The following is a 15967-nucleotide window of genomic DNA, read 5'->3' on the forward strand; positions in this document are numbered from 1 at the left end:
TATTTCATAAAGTGATGTGCTCAAGTATTTTCATGAAAAGAACTTAAACATAAGGACATTTATTATTACTACCTAATCAAAATTTATCTTAAACGCGTAACTAGTTTTATGAGGTATATTGTAGAGTTAAACCCTATACCTAACAAGGTACGATCTATGTAAGACAGCTCTTGATAAAAATTCAAATATGTTCCCGTAACAACGATGAATTAAAATTCGTACCAGGGGTACTAATGAGGTACTTTACTACATAATTAATAATTTAGATAGATTTTGCCATTTTGTAATAAATATCATAATTTAATACCAGGAATTCATACGAAAAATTTATAATTTCTGAAGGTGTCCAGTGATGTAGTGTCTCGCTAACGATTTTCATGTAGCCGCCAGACTGTGGCCACTAATGATGTTTATATTATTTAATAAGATATTACCTATAAATGATTCTTATGAAATCCTGGTACTAATATTTTAACATTCATATGAAATTTTCTTTAAACAACTCAATAATTTATGATGTTTATATATAGATAATTACTTAATTTGTCAACTTTGACAGAATAAGTTTTTGAATTTATCTCAATATATATTTAATTGATTTGATGAAACGTTTTGGTTATTTGTCCAGTATTATTATTATATGGGAAGGAGTGTAATGCATAAGAAAAATCATTTGCTTATATCCTCCAAAGTTCTGAATCCGGCATTACCAATAACTTAATTTCTATTTTGCAAGTTCACTTCCGTTCAAAAGTTTATAAATTTAGCAGAACATTTTTTAAATTTAAAGCTATTATTTTATTTGGATTCTTTCAAATACTACTTTAATGATAATCATATGCTAGTCCATATGATTATTATAGTAAAACGGATGACACGCTCAATTACTTACAAAATAAAATTTATTTCAAAACATTATTTTTAGATTTTTTAGTTACATATATTTCCAGATTTATCAATTGTTAAATAATTTTTCATTTCATCCCTTATATAGAGTATTCAGTAAGCAAGGAAAAGGGTTTCTATTGCGTCTTATTGTTTATTGTCAACTTAATTTTTTTAGATGACAATATACACTTAAATTAGCTTTTAATGAAAATGATCTAATTAGGAATATTATTGGTCTTTGAACCAGTTTTTTGGGTTTTATTCAAATTTTTTACATAGATAGAAGGAGTATGGCAGAGAATAGTCTAATGATAAATAATAGTAGCATCCGCGTTATATTTTTAGTCAATGCATATATGGAGGATACAAAGGATATATTTAAAAATAATTCAATTACTTCTAATTCAAAAATAAATAATGTTGGACAAAAAAAAAAATGTAATATAATTATTATTTTAGAAGAAATTTAATTAATAATAAATCTATTACTCTATAAATTATACTATTATATGTTATGAAATATAATTTATACTGAAAAAACTACTACAATAAAATTAACAAATACATTATCAAAATACTTATTCAATTTTTAATAAATCATAGTTTTTTGTTAATTTAATTGTTATTTTGACTAGAAAAAAACAAATTGATCTACTTAACAAATATATTATTAAATTAGCAAAAAAAAAAAAATAGTTCAAATAATAAAAAAAAATACTATTAATGTAACAAAAAAAATGATTGTACATATATTGATGAAAAATTTGTTGACTTTACCAAGAAGTTGTTGCAGTGTAATTTGTGTTAAAAAAATATTTTAACTGTATAAAATTACAATTAAATTATTACTTACCTAACTATAACTGGCTTCTCACTTCCGGCCACAAATCCAAACCCTAATTCTGGATGTCTCCTTAAGTTGACTAATCTAGGTTTAGGATTTTCTTCAATTAAATCAGTTCTGGGATCCTCATAACTAGTAGTTTTCGTGAGATGACTGAAAAAATGAAAAAAAAAAAATTAATTTGAGATTTTGGAGCGTTTTTTTCATAACTAAAAAAAGTATAAAGAACACGACTTAAAGCATTTATACGGATTAGTGCGTCAAAAGTAATACTGTTCAAATTCCAGTCTTGTTTATATAACTTGATGGTGATGACATACACACGCGTTAAGAATAAATGATTCTTTACTTTATGATGCTGGTGCACTATTTTGGAACTTTACAATACACTGACGTTGCAGTTTTGTAAAACTTTCCTTCAATAATATCTCACTTGCTATCAATATATCTGTTATAATACAGTTTTCATACAATAGATACCAATATTAAGCTACAATTGTATAACTTAAATCAATGTTAGTATTTGTTAAATTAATTAAAATTTGTATTTAATAGATCAAAAAGATTACTTTAACAAATTTTCTTATTGTACGCATTGTTATATTGTAAATATACAAATAAAGAGAAAGTTAAAAAAAAAATAGGTCAAAAAATACAGAACATTTTTATAAAAGTTGGGTTGGGTTTCAAAAACAGGTGTAAAGTATAATGAATTAAAAAATTAATTAAATAACTTGAAAAGTAAGTTTACTGTGATTGATAATGCTGAAAAAAATTTTGAAATGCTCTTTTTATTTGTTTAAGTATTTATAAAACAAACCACATTCTTAGCTTTTTAAGATCTAAGAAAATAAATTTAAAAAAACACGGTGAAGCAAAATTTTAAGAACTTTTGGTTCAAAAGGTAAATATTTTATGAACTTTCTAAGAATGTATTAAACCACGCTTTAGTATTATAAATATGAAAACTAACTTCTATGAAAATAAATACTAAAATTTTCATTTTTTAAGTTTATGTATACTTAAATTTAGGCTGGTTGATTTATTATAGTAATAATCATTAATAATGTAACGTTTTCGTTGAAATAAAATTTATTATTTTGATTAAAGATAATTTACATGTATATATATAAATAAAAATAAAATAATGTTTACAAGTATGGACGATCTCTTGCACGCAAATCTTTCCTGGAATCATATTTGTTTGAATCAAATTTTCCCAAAAAATGTACCAAAAGGAGGCTTATTGTCTCTAGTATACTGTACTAAAAATTTATTAAAAAAAAAGTTACAGTAACTTTAAAATACCGTAATATTTTTACGTTTCCGTAATTTGAAATATTTTTTAAAATTCAAAAATTGAAGATTTTTCAACGTTATTATAAGGTGATAATACTAGACTTCAATAGTGTTTTTTAACATAAATATTATCAAAGTAAGAGCCCAGTGAGAGCTGAGAATGTATATGGACAGGTTCAAAAAAAAAAAATAATACGCATACCATGGAAACATTAATATCTTTTCATCTTAGCATTAAAGCTAAACATTATTTAAGTATTAACATTACAAAATACATGTATAATATTATAGATAACTATGATTTTTAAATAATTTATGGTTTAAATATCAGTGAATTTTGATTATTAAACATTTAACTGTCTTTACAAAAATAATGCGAAGATAAATTATTGTATCACTTTATTTACTTAAAAGTGTTCGAAATTCTTTTAACGATATTGTTATCCTGTAGGATCATGTTGTATAATTTAAAAATAATTTTAAAGATTCATATTTTTAAACTTTTATGTAATTAAATATTATCTAATTTATTAAACGATTTGCATATCATTGCTAGTTCAATAAACAATAGTGGCTTACTTATTCATTGTATACTATTTGTCAAAATAATAAATAATGCTCTTAAATGTGAATGTTAATATAATTTAAAAAAATTATAAAAATAGTTATATTTTGTCTTGGTAATCATGCTTTGTAAACAATATTTTAAAGTTGTTTAATGATTATGTAATAAAAATTAATGGCTGTTGAATTCCCGTTTATTTTTTAACTATCACAGTTTAGTACAATAAAATTTAATATTTAAATCGATTATGCTAAGAAACTCAATGGATTTATTGGTTTATGATAATTAATACGTCGTTATGATGCATACTTTAAATGATATTTGAACTCATGCATTTATTACTAAGGCTAGGAATATATGCATTTATAAATTTTAAGTTATTCTAAACACAGATAACACAATTTTTTATTAATTTGAAAACTAGAAATGTGTTATTACTGACGTTATAGTATTAGGGTGATTAGGGGTTGTTATTTACCCTAAAATGAAAAATATCTCTATGCTACTATATAATCTTATGACATAGTTGCACAACCTCCTGAGTTTATAAATGCATATAATTCCTAGCTCTATTTATCACCGAAATACTAAAAATGAGATTTTATAAAAAACTTAGTTAATGATTACAAAAAATATTCAAATAATAATTTTTTTTAATCATCTAATAGTTAATCGTAATTAATAAATAATGAATCCTCATAATTTTTTGGTGCTCGTGTAAAAAGTTCTAAACCATATATATTAATTATAATTCATATTATAAAGTTTTAATTGATTTTATGAATTTATTCATTTAAAGATTAAACAACAACGAAATTAATTATATTGGTTATTATATTTTATATTAATTCATTTTGTCGGAACTATGCATTTTTATAATTATTATTTTTTATGTCTCAAAAGGTTATATATAAATGAAACTCATTAAAATACCTTTCATAATGAATGTATACTGAACACAAACGGTATTTATTTTTGCTTTGAAAAGGAAAAATGAGTTTTTAATAATGTTTTATTGTACGTACACTAGATATATGTAAGATATTTATGAACTGAAATTGACTTCAATAAAAAATGACCAAAGGAATAATTATGTACATTTCGTAAAAAATATACAGAATATATTAAAACAATACAAAAAACCACCAGGAATATTTAGAGATATTAATACAAAAAAAGTTCTATGTCCATTGTTTAAAAAGAAATCATGAAGATGTTTAAAATTTTCTCTGATAAAATATTAAGACATTTTTAAATGTGTTTATAGCCATTAATTTGATGTTTTGTATTTATCAGTAAAAAATATACTTTTAAAATATAACATAATGAAATGTTTTCGGAATAAAAGAAAATTAGTTAGTTTAATTAATTTAAAATGTAAAAAAGTTTTCAAGTATCAAACGTCACAAAAAAAGTATTATTTCATGAAAAATAACAGGTTCATGAAATTAGCCAACTAAAAAGTTTTAGCTTCATATTTGTCACAAAATTTTCTTGGAACGTAATATTCTAATTAAGTATTTTCTATTTTTGAATAAGTTACGGTTAAATTTTGGGTTTTAACATAATAAATCTGATATATTTTTTACGAGGAAAGTTAATTCATTACTTACTTCATTAAACTGTTAAGTAAAAAACTACATTTTAATCATAAAAACCAACTCTTTCATAACTTCTTATTTTATAAAAGAGTTTTGATTGACTAATTTTTAAATCACAATAGAATACACGATATATATATTGGTGGTTTTGAAGGTTTTATTTTATAACCATATTATAGGAAACTAAACACAGTTCTTTCAGTTATATTAAATCCNTAATTTTTAAATCACAATAGAATACACGATATATATTGGTGGTTTTGAAGGTTTTATTTTATAACCATATTATAGGAAACTAAACACAGTTCTTTCAGTTATATTAAATCCTATAAATTTGAGTTTTTGAGGAAATTTAATTTTGAAATAACATGTTCAACTGGCTTCTTTGATATGACTCAAAATTATAGACAGTTATAATTGACTATGATATTTATCATATATTAAGAGTCACAAACTGGTTATTATAACATCTATCTATAATTCAATTGTAGATAAAATAAATTTTTTTTATAATTACATTATAATTAACCCGAGGTAGTTAAACGCAATGATGGCAAGGAAAAATAAAAAAAGAAGAATTACATTATAATAGACATTAACTTTTTGCAAGATTTCACACAATAACAATTTATTGTATTGCATATAGTTTTGAAATAGATTATTTTTATTTTTTAAATAACATTGTGTGTATTTCACAAGACTTTATATTCTACAATAATGACATTGTAAAACAGTAATTTCTTCGTCAAATTATTATCTATACTATACGCATTTAATATTTATTAAAAATAAACGCCTCTTAAAAGTTCATACTTTGTGTCGTGGACGTGCTTTACTAGTAATTAAGAATCCAGTTAACAATTACTAAATTGGAAGACCAAAAAAGAGATGGAGGGATGCTATTGAATGCGATATGAGGACTGATGATGTGAGCGTAGATGATGTGGCAAATCGTGTCAAGTGGAAGTTTAGGATAAGGGTGGCCAACCCCAAGGAGTTGGGGTTAAGGCGAGGAAGAAGAAGAAGAAGTTAACAATTACTAAATTACAAGAAGATCAATTAACAGAAAAAAAAGGCGAATGTATAGTTCAATGCAAGCAATTAAAGAGTGTGAATACTCTTTGTACTGTGTACAATTGAGGATTATTCACAAGAACTTACTTGTATGTTCTTATATATGTGATAAAACGATGGGAATAACTGTGACAGAAAACTATATAGGAGCACACGCGTATTATGAAGCTATTATAAGGGTTGTGTCGTCGTATGCGGTTTATTCATTAAAGGTCGACGACAAGGAATAGGCGGTTTCTATATAATTACGAAGTATAGCATAGCAGATGATCGGAACGTTTTCAATTATAATAATCACTAACATCATTATATATTGTATTAGCTTTGTTAACACAAAGATTAAAAGATTAAAAATTAAAATTAATTAAACCTTTTACTTACAACAAGGATCATAACATAACATTATTAATTAATATATTTATAGAACTTACAGAACCTCTAATGACTTTGGAGAGGGCTAGGATAGGAGTTAGATCCTCAAATGGAATACGATCCTAAGAGCTTGTACTATTTTACCTCAAATTTGACCCCCTAGGGTAAAACTACAAATCTGGACAAACTTGACAACATTTACATAAAATCGATGTTAAAATAAAAATCATTAGAAAAACAATAATTTTAAACTTCAAAATAATATAAATGAATTTTTAAATACAAATTTCTACAATTTGAAGCTATTTCCATTGTATAAAATCCACTCTATCTTTCAGATTTAATTTAGAATATTTATTACATTTTAACAAAAGTATTATATATAGTCATTAATAAACTACAGATAACAATAAGTTTAATCAGAATTATAAGATTAATTTGAAGACGATAATACGATAGTCTAATAAGATTGGCTTATCTTATTATTAATTATAATTTTCAATTTACACTAATCTCAAGTGATTAAGCCATAAAATATTTATTTTAAGTAAATTTATCTAATGACTTCTGTAAGTTAAACCTTTTGAGATGCTTATTGCATTGAAAGAAGAAGTTATATATTGCTGCTGTAATAGTTTTTGCTAGATAAATGTTTTTCTACTTATTTATTATAGCTAGCATGGTAATAAGATTTTTTCATTAGAACTCCTCATGGGGTTCTTAGTATGTTATGACAATAAAGAAGAAAAAGCCTCACTTGTTGTTGGAGTAATAAATTTATATTATCTTCAGGTTTATATTAAAATAATGCATTTTTTCATTGTAGAGGTTAAAAAAATATTAAAATATTTTATTACATAAAGCAAAAGTTACGTTAATGTCACATTTAATTTTCATAGAAGATAAAATTATTTACAAAGGAAACAAAACTTTATTTTTATTTAAATAAGTAATCTCATCACTCTCGGATGAATTAAATTTTAACAACATTATTGTTCTTAAAATTTAATAAAAATTCTCTCATTGCAAAATGGTACATATTTCAAATAACATCTGAACAATTATTCAATTTGTTAGATTTATTAAACGGTTTCATCTAAAAATACGTATATTCTTTTTGTTAAATGTACTTCCTTTTCGTATTAAACAAAATAATTGTTTGTTATTTCGAAGCCAAGTGACTTTTTACTGAGTATTTTTGGATAGTGCATTTAACTCCATTAGGAGTGAGATATTTTTTTGGGGAACATAGTGAAATAGAAAGGTTTGGAAATTATTTTACATTAAACATTTGATCTGAATTAATTATATCAGTATGAGGTTTGAATATTTCAGATATATGTTGTCTCGCCCTGACACATGTCTAATAGCAGTTCTAAAGTTATCAGGAATAGAACTTTGTATTTTAAAAACGATCGACTAAAAACGCAATATAATGAATGTATCTGCTTTCCAAATATTTTACTCAGATGATTCTGAAACGTATGATATGACCACTTCCTGGCAAACAAAAAAGGAAAATTTTAATTTCAGGTATAATTTTAAGATCTTATTTTATTTTGCAGAAACCACTCAAGAACAAATATGGTTTGAGATAAAATTGGTTTTTAATAATATTTTACGGGTGTCTACGCAAACTCTACCTAAGGCGAATAATGCAAACCACTGCTTACATTTAATTCAAAATTAATGGCCTACTAAATTTTGTACTAAAAATTGTTTCATTTCTAAAAAAGAAACAGAATGAGATTTGTAAGTTTATAATTATATTATACATTAAAGAGTATTTTATATTAAAACATCAAGTACATAAGATCTTTCGTAAATTTCGTGTCTTACCGTTATGGCCCTGAAATAAATTTTCCATTAAAGTATATCTGTTTAGAATCTACTATGTATAAAATTTACTCTAACCAAATTAACATTTTGATAATGTTTCTTTCAGACATTAAGTATAGTAATCAATAAATTAACCACAAATGCTTTGAAATATCTTTTGCCGTAGTGAATAAAATTCATCATAAAATTTTGGTTCAACCCAAAAAGGGTAGTGTCTGTGGTTTATTATAGATTATAATATTAATATCGTCCTCAGAATATGTTTACTTTAAAATCCAGTTTTATTAATCTACTCACGTTTTCAAGTACAACCGACACTCTACCAGATATTGCTCTTTTATTCATCAACAACGAAGTTCATATTAGATGACAACACGAGTTAACAGAACTAGAGAAGTCGATTGTAATGAACAAAAACCTTGGAAGTAATAATTTATTTTTGTTATTGTTGATTGTACAGAATAAATATTTATAATTCATCGCACGTTAAATTTTATTGTATTATTTAATTAGAAAATTCATTGGAACCGTGTTAATTAAAACCAAGAAAAAAAATATTGGCGTTACTCGATAGATTCAATTCCAGAAAAAAAGGGTAAACGGCAGTTTTTTTCTATTTTCAATTTCAGTATAATCATTTGTCCTCGTAAAGGTTTATGACCTGACAATGCATACATTCTAGTGTACCCATTTGGAATCCTGTAGGGTTTATCGTACAGTTTTGTCTTTCCCTGTCCACAGCGAAATTCTGTTGATATCGATTGTCCGGAAAACCCTCGACTCCATCCATTTCCATCCAAAATTCCATCATTCTTAATCATCAGCAGCGATGTGGAGACGTTGTGACGTTGGAGAGCTATCAGAATACGTTTCAAGAGTCATTTATTTCATGTGATGTTGATGCTCAAGTGTGAATAAAAAATACAGTCTACTCATCCCAAAAGTAGTGGGGGTTAGATGAGACATGAGAGCGAGGTTTTCTAAAAGCGAAGAAGGCGTTTCGGTTAGGCAATATAATAACATGGCGGAATAGGAGAAACGCGTGACACAAATAATTATATTATTGTCTTAATTATTGTGTTACGAATATCAGCACACAGACAGGTAACACACGCACAAAAAATCACATTGTTATTGTTATTATAAAATGCTTAACACGATTTACCTGCGGCCGACACGGTTTCTAAACGGGTTACATAGTATATCTGGAAAACAGAACAAGTAAATATTGTTGACCCGTTCATCAAATCATCACAATTTAATTTATAAAATGATAATATTCGTTTAAAAGTCGCATGTTTAAGGAAATGGAATATTCACCAGCCGTACTTAAAAAACCGAGCTTTTTTTACTTTTCATTTAGTAACCAGTAATGCAAGACGGCCCGATGTTCTCAACCGTAACAGGGCTCAACCATTGAAAATAATGATAACTTTAACATTCTTGTGGTAGTTTTGTCGTGTATAGGTATAAGTAGTAATTTTTAATGCAACGCACGTGGGTAGAACTTATTCAACCGTCAGCCATTGTATATATTTAAGTGTTTTGTGTTTATTCAAAGCGCCGGAAAGTTAGATTAAGGGCGGCTACTGTATAATAATAATTATTATGCCATACTCGCCGAGTCATAAATAGGGGCAGATTTATAATAACTCTTCATACATTGTGTATTAGAAATACTTTATGAACAAGGTCGTTGAATTTTCAACTTGTTCTGAGTATCAAAATTGAAAATTACAAACTCTTGTTCCGGATAACTTGCTCAACTTAATAAACTACCTAAATTTCTTATTTTTGAAAATATTTTACGAGCAAGTGTGTGTTCGGCCATTATAAAAAACAAAGAAATAAGTTAACAACACTATCAGAACAATAACGAACTCATTATTACATTATTGTTTTGGCAAATTTTATATGCCACACTTTTTGTAGTTTTCCCAAAACTTATAAAAAATTACACATGTATAAGCTCAAGAAAAGATGACAACAACGTTTTGTCTTGTGATTACTTTGCAACTTTCTTAACAAAAGTTTTAATTTTCTGTAGCGTTTTACTGTTGGTAGAATATTATAAATTAATTTACTGGAATAAATAAATAAATGAAGGTTTTTAATTCTTTAATATTTTAAAAATCGCCAAGTATCTAATCGATTACCTGGAGTGTAATCAATTATATTACAATCATTGGTATTATAAATGATTGTATAACGCAAGGCTTATCCAATTGGCAATTTCGATGACGTTCAGTTAATCAGCGGGTGATTGGACGAGTAATAAACATTTTTTTTTTCGTTTAGTGAACGTATAGAATGAAATTGCGGACGATTGGAAAATTGAGGGAGGGCACAGCATTAGTTCATGTAATAAACAAGGAGGAATTGTGGCCATCAAAAATGTTTATGGTTGTCGTGACTTCAAGAAAGTCAATCTATTTCAGGCGATAGGGCATATTTTTGTAAATACCGTCCTAATAACAACATGAATATAAAAAAACCCAGCACGGGGGGGTTGCGGCACAGTGGTGACGTGGCATAGTTGGATCAAGTATAATGATATCTGACAGTGATTAAAATCACTATCAAAAAAAAACGCTTCGATGCAAATCTTTAGATAGTGTTTAATTTTAAAAAATTGGTGGATTATTCCAAAAGCTTCATAAACTGCTAGTTCCTTATTAATATCCTGATTAAGACAAAGTATGTCGAATAAAAAAGAGATTATTAGAAAATAGTATTTCCCATAAAAAAATTATATTGATCAATACACTTTTCAATAAGTTATAGCATTATAATGTTAAAAATGTAAAAAATAAAATTGAGAATTTTCACACAATAATAGCATTTGGTAGCCATTTTCACCTTGAAGATAAAATAAAGTCCGAAATTTTTTTTTTCCATGATAAAGTATATTACATTAGCTTTAATTTAAGATATATATAAAAGTGTCAGACTTTCCGGAACACTTTCAAAATTTAAGTTGAAAAAGTCAATTTTTTGTGAAAAAGTTGTCATTTTGAATCCCCCCCTGTAGGCAGGTAAAAAGTCAGATTTATAAAAAAAATATACCAAATGATAGGTAAAGACATCATGCATCTACAAAAAAAAGAATTATATTGATCCATACATCTTTCGAGAAGTTATAGCATTATAAAGTTAAAAATATAAAAAAGAATTTTTTTACAAAAATCGTATTTTTTTTATTAAGTTTAATGTCTGTTTTCACCATGAAGATAAAATAAAGTCCGAAATTTTTTTTTACCATTATAAAGTATATTACATTAGCTTTAATTTAAGATATATATAAAAGTGTCAGACCTTCCGGAACACTTTCAAAAGTTAAGTTGAAAAAGTTCTACTTTCTATATGCATTTTTTATATTTGAAGCCCCCCCATATATAGGGAAATAGTCTGATTTAAAAAAAAAGTATATCCAATGAAAGATGTATATAAATACAATTACTCATAAAAAAATTGTATTGATCCATACATTTTTTAAAAAGTTATAGCCTATTAAAGTAAAAAATGTAAAATATAAAATCGAGAAATTTCACACAAAAATAGCATTCGGTATTTTCACCATGAAGACAAGTCCAGAGGTCAATTTTTTTTTTTCAAATTAAAGTATATTACATTAGCTTTAATTTAAGATATATATAAAAGTGTCAGACCTTCCGGAACATTTTCAAAATTTAAGTTGAAAAAGTTCTACTTTCTATATGCATTTTTATGTTTTGAATCCCCCCTGTATTTAGGGAAATGGTCCGATTTAAAAAAACAGTATGTCGAATGAAAGATCTATATAAATACTACTTCTCATAAAAAAATTGTAATGATTCATACATTTTTCAAAAAGTTATAGCATAATAAAGTTAAAAATGGAAAATACAAAATCGAAAATTTTCACACAAAAATAGCATTCGGTAGCCATTTTCACCATGAAGATAAGATAAAGTCCGAAATTTTTTTTTTTCATGATAAAGCATATTACATTAGCTTTAATTTAAGATATATATAAAAGTGTCAGACCTTCCGGAACATTTTCAAAAGTTAAGTTGAAAAAGTTAATTTTTTGTGAAAAAGTTGTCATTTTAAATCCCCCCCTGTGGGCAGGTTAAGTGTCAGATTTACAAAAAAAATATACCAAATGATAAGTAAAGACATCAAGCATCTATATAAAAAAAAATTATATTGATATGTTCATTTTTGAAAAAGTTAGAGCATTATTAAGTTAAAAATATAAAAAAAAATTATTTTACAAAAATCGTAATTTTTTATTAACTTTGATGTCAACTTTCACCACGAAGACAAGTCCAGAGGTCAAATTTTTTTTTTTCAAATTAAAGTATATTACATTAGCTTTAATTTAAGATATATATAAAAGTGTCAGACCTTCCGGAACATTTTCAAAAGTTAAGTTGAAAAAGTTAATTTTTTGTGAAAAAGTTGTCATTTTAAATCCCCCCCTATGGGCAGGTTATGTGTCAGATTTACAAAGAATATATACCAAATGATAGATAAAGACATCAAATATCTATAAAAAAAAATTATATTGAAATGTTCATTTTTGAAAAAGTTACGGCAGTTTTTAGTAAAAAAAATTGAAAAAATTTCGAAAATTAGCGATTTTTAAATTTGTAATTTTTTTGGAGGTTTCCCCCATTTACGGGGAACGAGGTAAATTTTTTCAATTTTTGAGGGTAATGTCTTCGACTAGATACGATTTGTGATCTTTTGACGTATCGTTGAAAGAAATCCGTTCGGTGAGAGCTGAGAAAAAGTGGTAACAGACACAAAAAAAAAAATCACATCTTAGCAAAACCAATACCTTCTCAGCTTCGCATCGAAGCTAATATACGTGATGTATACTAAAATATATCTTGTAAATTATCAAAGTACTCTTGGTTATTTTAAGAAAGCAAGTAATTTGGTGATAAAAAATAATGACTAGAAACCATCTTTTCTTAGCTACAGTTTATAATTTTTATTAATGAATTTTATTAGCTGTGTAAATTTTTTATTCAACTAATATCCTTATTAGGTATTTTATTTTGTTATATTTGATATAATTAAATAAACGCGACTAGGACTCTAACGGCACAGAAAGAGTGAAAATTGTTGCGGCTAAAATTCATCGATAAAAAAAAAAAAAACAAATTTTATCATTGAAAACGCGTTGAGTAAAAAAAAATTCAATAATTAATTTTAAAACCAAAATTATATCATTCAGAGCGGTCCATATTATTCTTTTAAAAGCTATTTCACTTTTGCTCCAGTGACCAATCCGCTCCTGTTATCAAAATGAGTATACTGTTGCATCATTCTTTAATTTAAAAGTTACGATATCAAATAAAGTAATTGATAATTAAGTACTAAGATTAAGACACATCATAAAGGAAATAAATATTTATTGAATATGATAAAGTAAAACAAAAATTATAGATTATCTGACAAGCATTTAAATTGCTTTATTTTGGAACTTAGATTATTTGTAATATTTTTAATTTCAAGAGTATTGTTTATGAGTCTTAATTTAACTAACGGCAAATTTTTGGATCAAAAAATCAATTGTAAGCTTTACGATATTCAAAAAATAATAATAATAATAACCTTCACCTCGATGAGTTTCGAATAAAGAGGTTCAAATCTCAAATCACAACTTAGCAGGACATTGAAAATAAATTTTTAAGAAACTAAATAAATTCATAAATAATAACATTGGCATAAAATTACCAATTCTTTTTTAGAGAATAATAACATTTTGAAACTAATTATTCTGTATGTGCAAATTATGTGTTTCAACATTGCTAATAATTTATGAAAATTTCCTGAAAAAATCTTTTTGTATAGATAGAAATTGTATTAAAAAAAAAATTTTAACGACATTAAAAGATGACTTTATTTATCTCATAGTTTAATAATAAGCTATCGTAATCAATAGTAAATGTTCATTTTATAATTAAATTTTCACTAAATGTTATTATTGGCGTGTAATTTTATGCAATATAAATGTATATTCACGCTGTGGCGTATTAGAAGGGTGAACGATAGGGCAAACCTCCCTCTCCAAAATACAGTTACTTTAATATCTAGATTTTATTTAGGGTTGATCTACCTAAACATCACCTCCCCTAAGGCAAGTCTAAAATTCGTCTCTATATCCTTATAGGGGATATATCCTTAATTATGTTTATATATTAAATAATAATAATTAAACTTAAGCTAGTTTTGGTCGAAATTGGACTTTTATCATTTTACTCGACACCTATCAAATCAATGCAGAATTATTGTTTTACAGCGAAAGTTGCTTAAAAAAAACACCTCATAGATGACCTATTAGCTTTTAATGGTCGCCACGTTTATATGGTGTCGAATAATATATTGTGCTCTTCCCTCATAAATTATAATCTAAGTAATGTATCATTTACGGTCGAGAACCTTGGGCATAAATATTGCACTAATGCTATGTATGCTCCACTCTAAACTATATTTTTTTATGAAACTTACTTGATAAAATAAGGTCTTCCATCACCGTCTAGAGCTTCTTCCCAGCCGTAAGGTAGAGATTTGGCAGTCGGATCTTTGGGCCACGCCTCTACGGGCGGCAGCCAAGACGCTGTTTGAGTGACGTGACTATAACATACAAAAAACAATCATTAGACACATATTTTCACCATTAATAATACTCTAAAAGTATTTAAAACGTTTAGAAATTATAATTTCAATTACATAATGTCACTAGCAGTATGAGTTGAAATTTCATTATCAAAACACTACAATAATAATGTCAGCGTATCGTGACCGTACTTCTGTTAGTATTTCACTAGAAATCCATCAGGAAATTCAAATCATCCTATCTTGTCAGGGGTTTCTTTGGGATAATTCGCGTTAACATTGAAATGATGCTGTACTAATCAAACGAGTAAAACTAGATCGGACAAACTCCATCCTACGTAATTACCGTAGTTCCAACTAGTATACTTTGAATTCATACAAACAAAGTCATTACACTAGTAAGCTTAAGCATTAATTGTTTAACGAGTTATGTAAAAGTTCAACAACTGCAAAACTTTTGTTATTGCACAAATTACTATTTTCTACTATTGTACCTGAATAATAAAAAATTTGCAGTAATATATGGATGTGACAGTGTTATGTGTATATTTTATTATTTTTATAAACTAAAAAAAACAACGTTAAAAAAATGTTTCATAAAAATAATTGTAAAACAAAATATTTAATTTTGTAAATAAATGTAATCAGTTTTAAATAAATAGCAATTGAGTGCTGACAGAGTAGTTTTGTGAATTTAATCAATAAACAGCACGAGTGTTTGGTTAATTTTTTTTATGTTTTGTATACAGTTTAATTTTCTTCCAATCAGTCGGCCTAAGATGATTAATCGTTTTATTTAATGAAATGAAAAACCACAAACGACTCTATCAACCGTTTAAAAGGTTAACAGACATCATAAAGTAACCGATAAAG

At 26.1% G+C, this 15967-nt stretch overlaps 1 protein-coding gene across 4 annotated transcripts in view; it reads right to left on the reverse strand.

The window, feature by feature from the left end:
- LOC126894254 (FERM and PDZ domain-containing protein 4) overlaps nt 1-15967 on the reverse strand; it is a 71424-nt gene that overhangs the window by 12603 nt on the left and 42854 nt on the right. For 2 of the 4 annotated variants that reach the window (XM_050665132.1, XM_050665133.1), the window contains exons 2-4: nt 14987-15112; nt 9648-9687; nt 1742-1885 (exon numbers count right to left, since the gene is read on the reverse strand). In XM_050665132.1, coding sequence (XP_050521089.1) covers nt 1742-1885; nt 9648-9687; nt 14987-15008 — 206 coding nt within the window. In that variant the 5' untranslated portion in view covers nt 15009-15112. The remainder of the gene's footprint in view (nt 1-1741; nt 1886-9647; nt 9688-14986; nt 15113-15967) is intronic. The other 2 variants (XM_050665130.1, XM_050665131.1) reach the window with 1 other exon arrangement.

The sequence above is a fragment of the Daktulosphaira vitifoliae genome, unplaced genomic scaffold, assembly GCF_025091365.1.
Source record: "Daktulosphaira vitifoliae isolate Bord-2020 unplaced genomic scaffold, ASM2509136v1 Scaffold_1, whole genome shotgun sequence".
Taxonomy (NCBI): Eukaryota; Metazoa; Arthropoda; class Insecta; order Hemiptera; family Phylloxeridae; genus Daktulosphaira; species Daktulosphaira vitifoliae.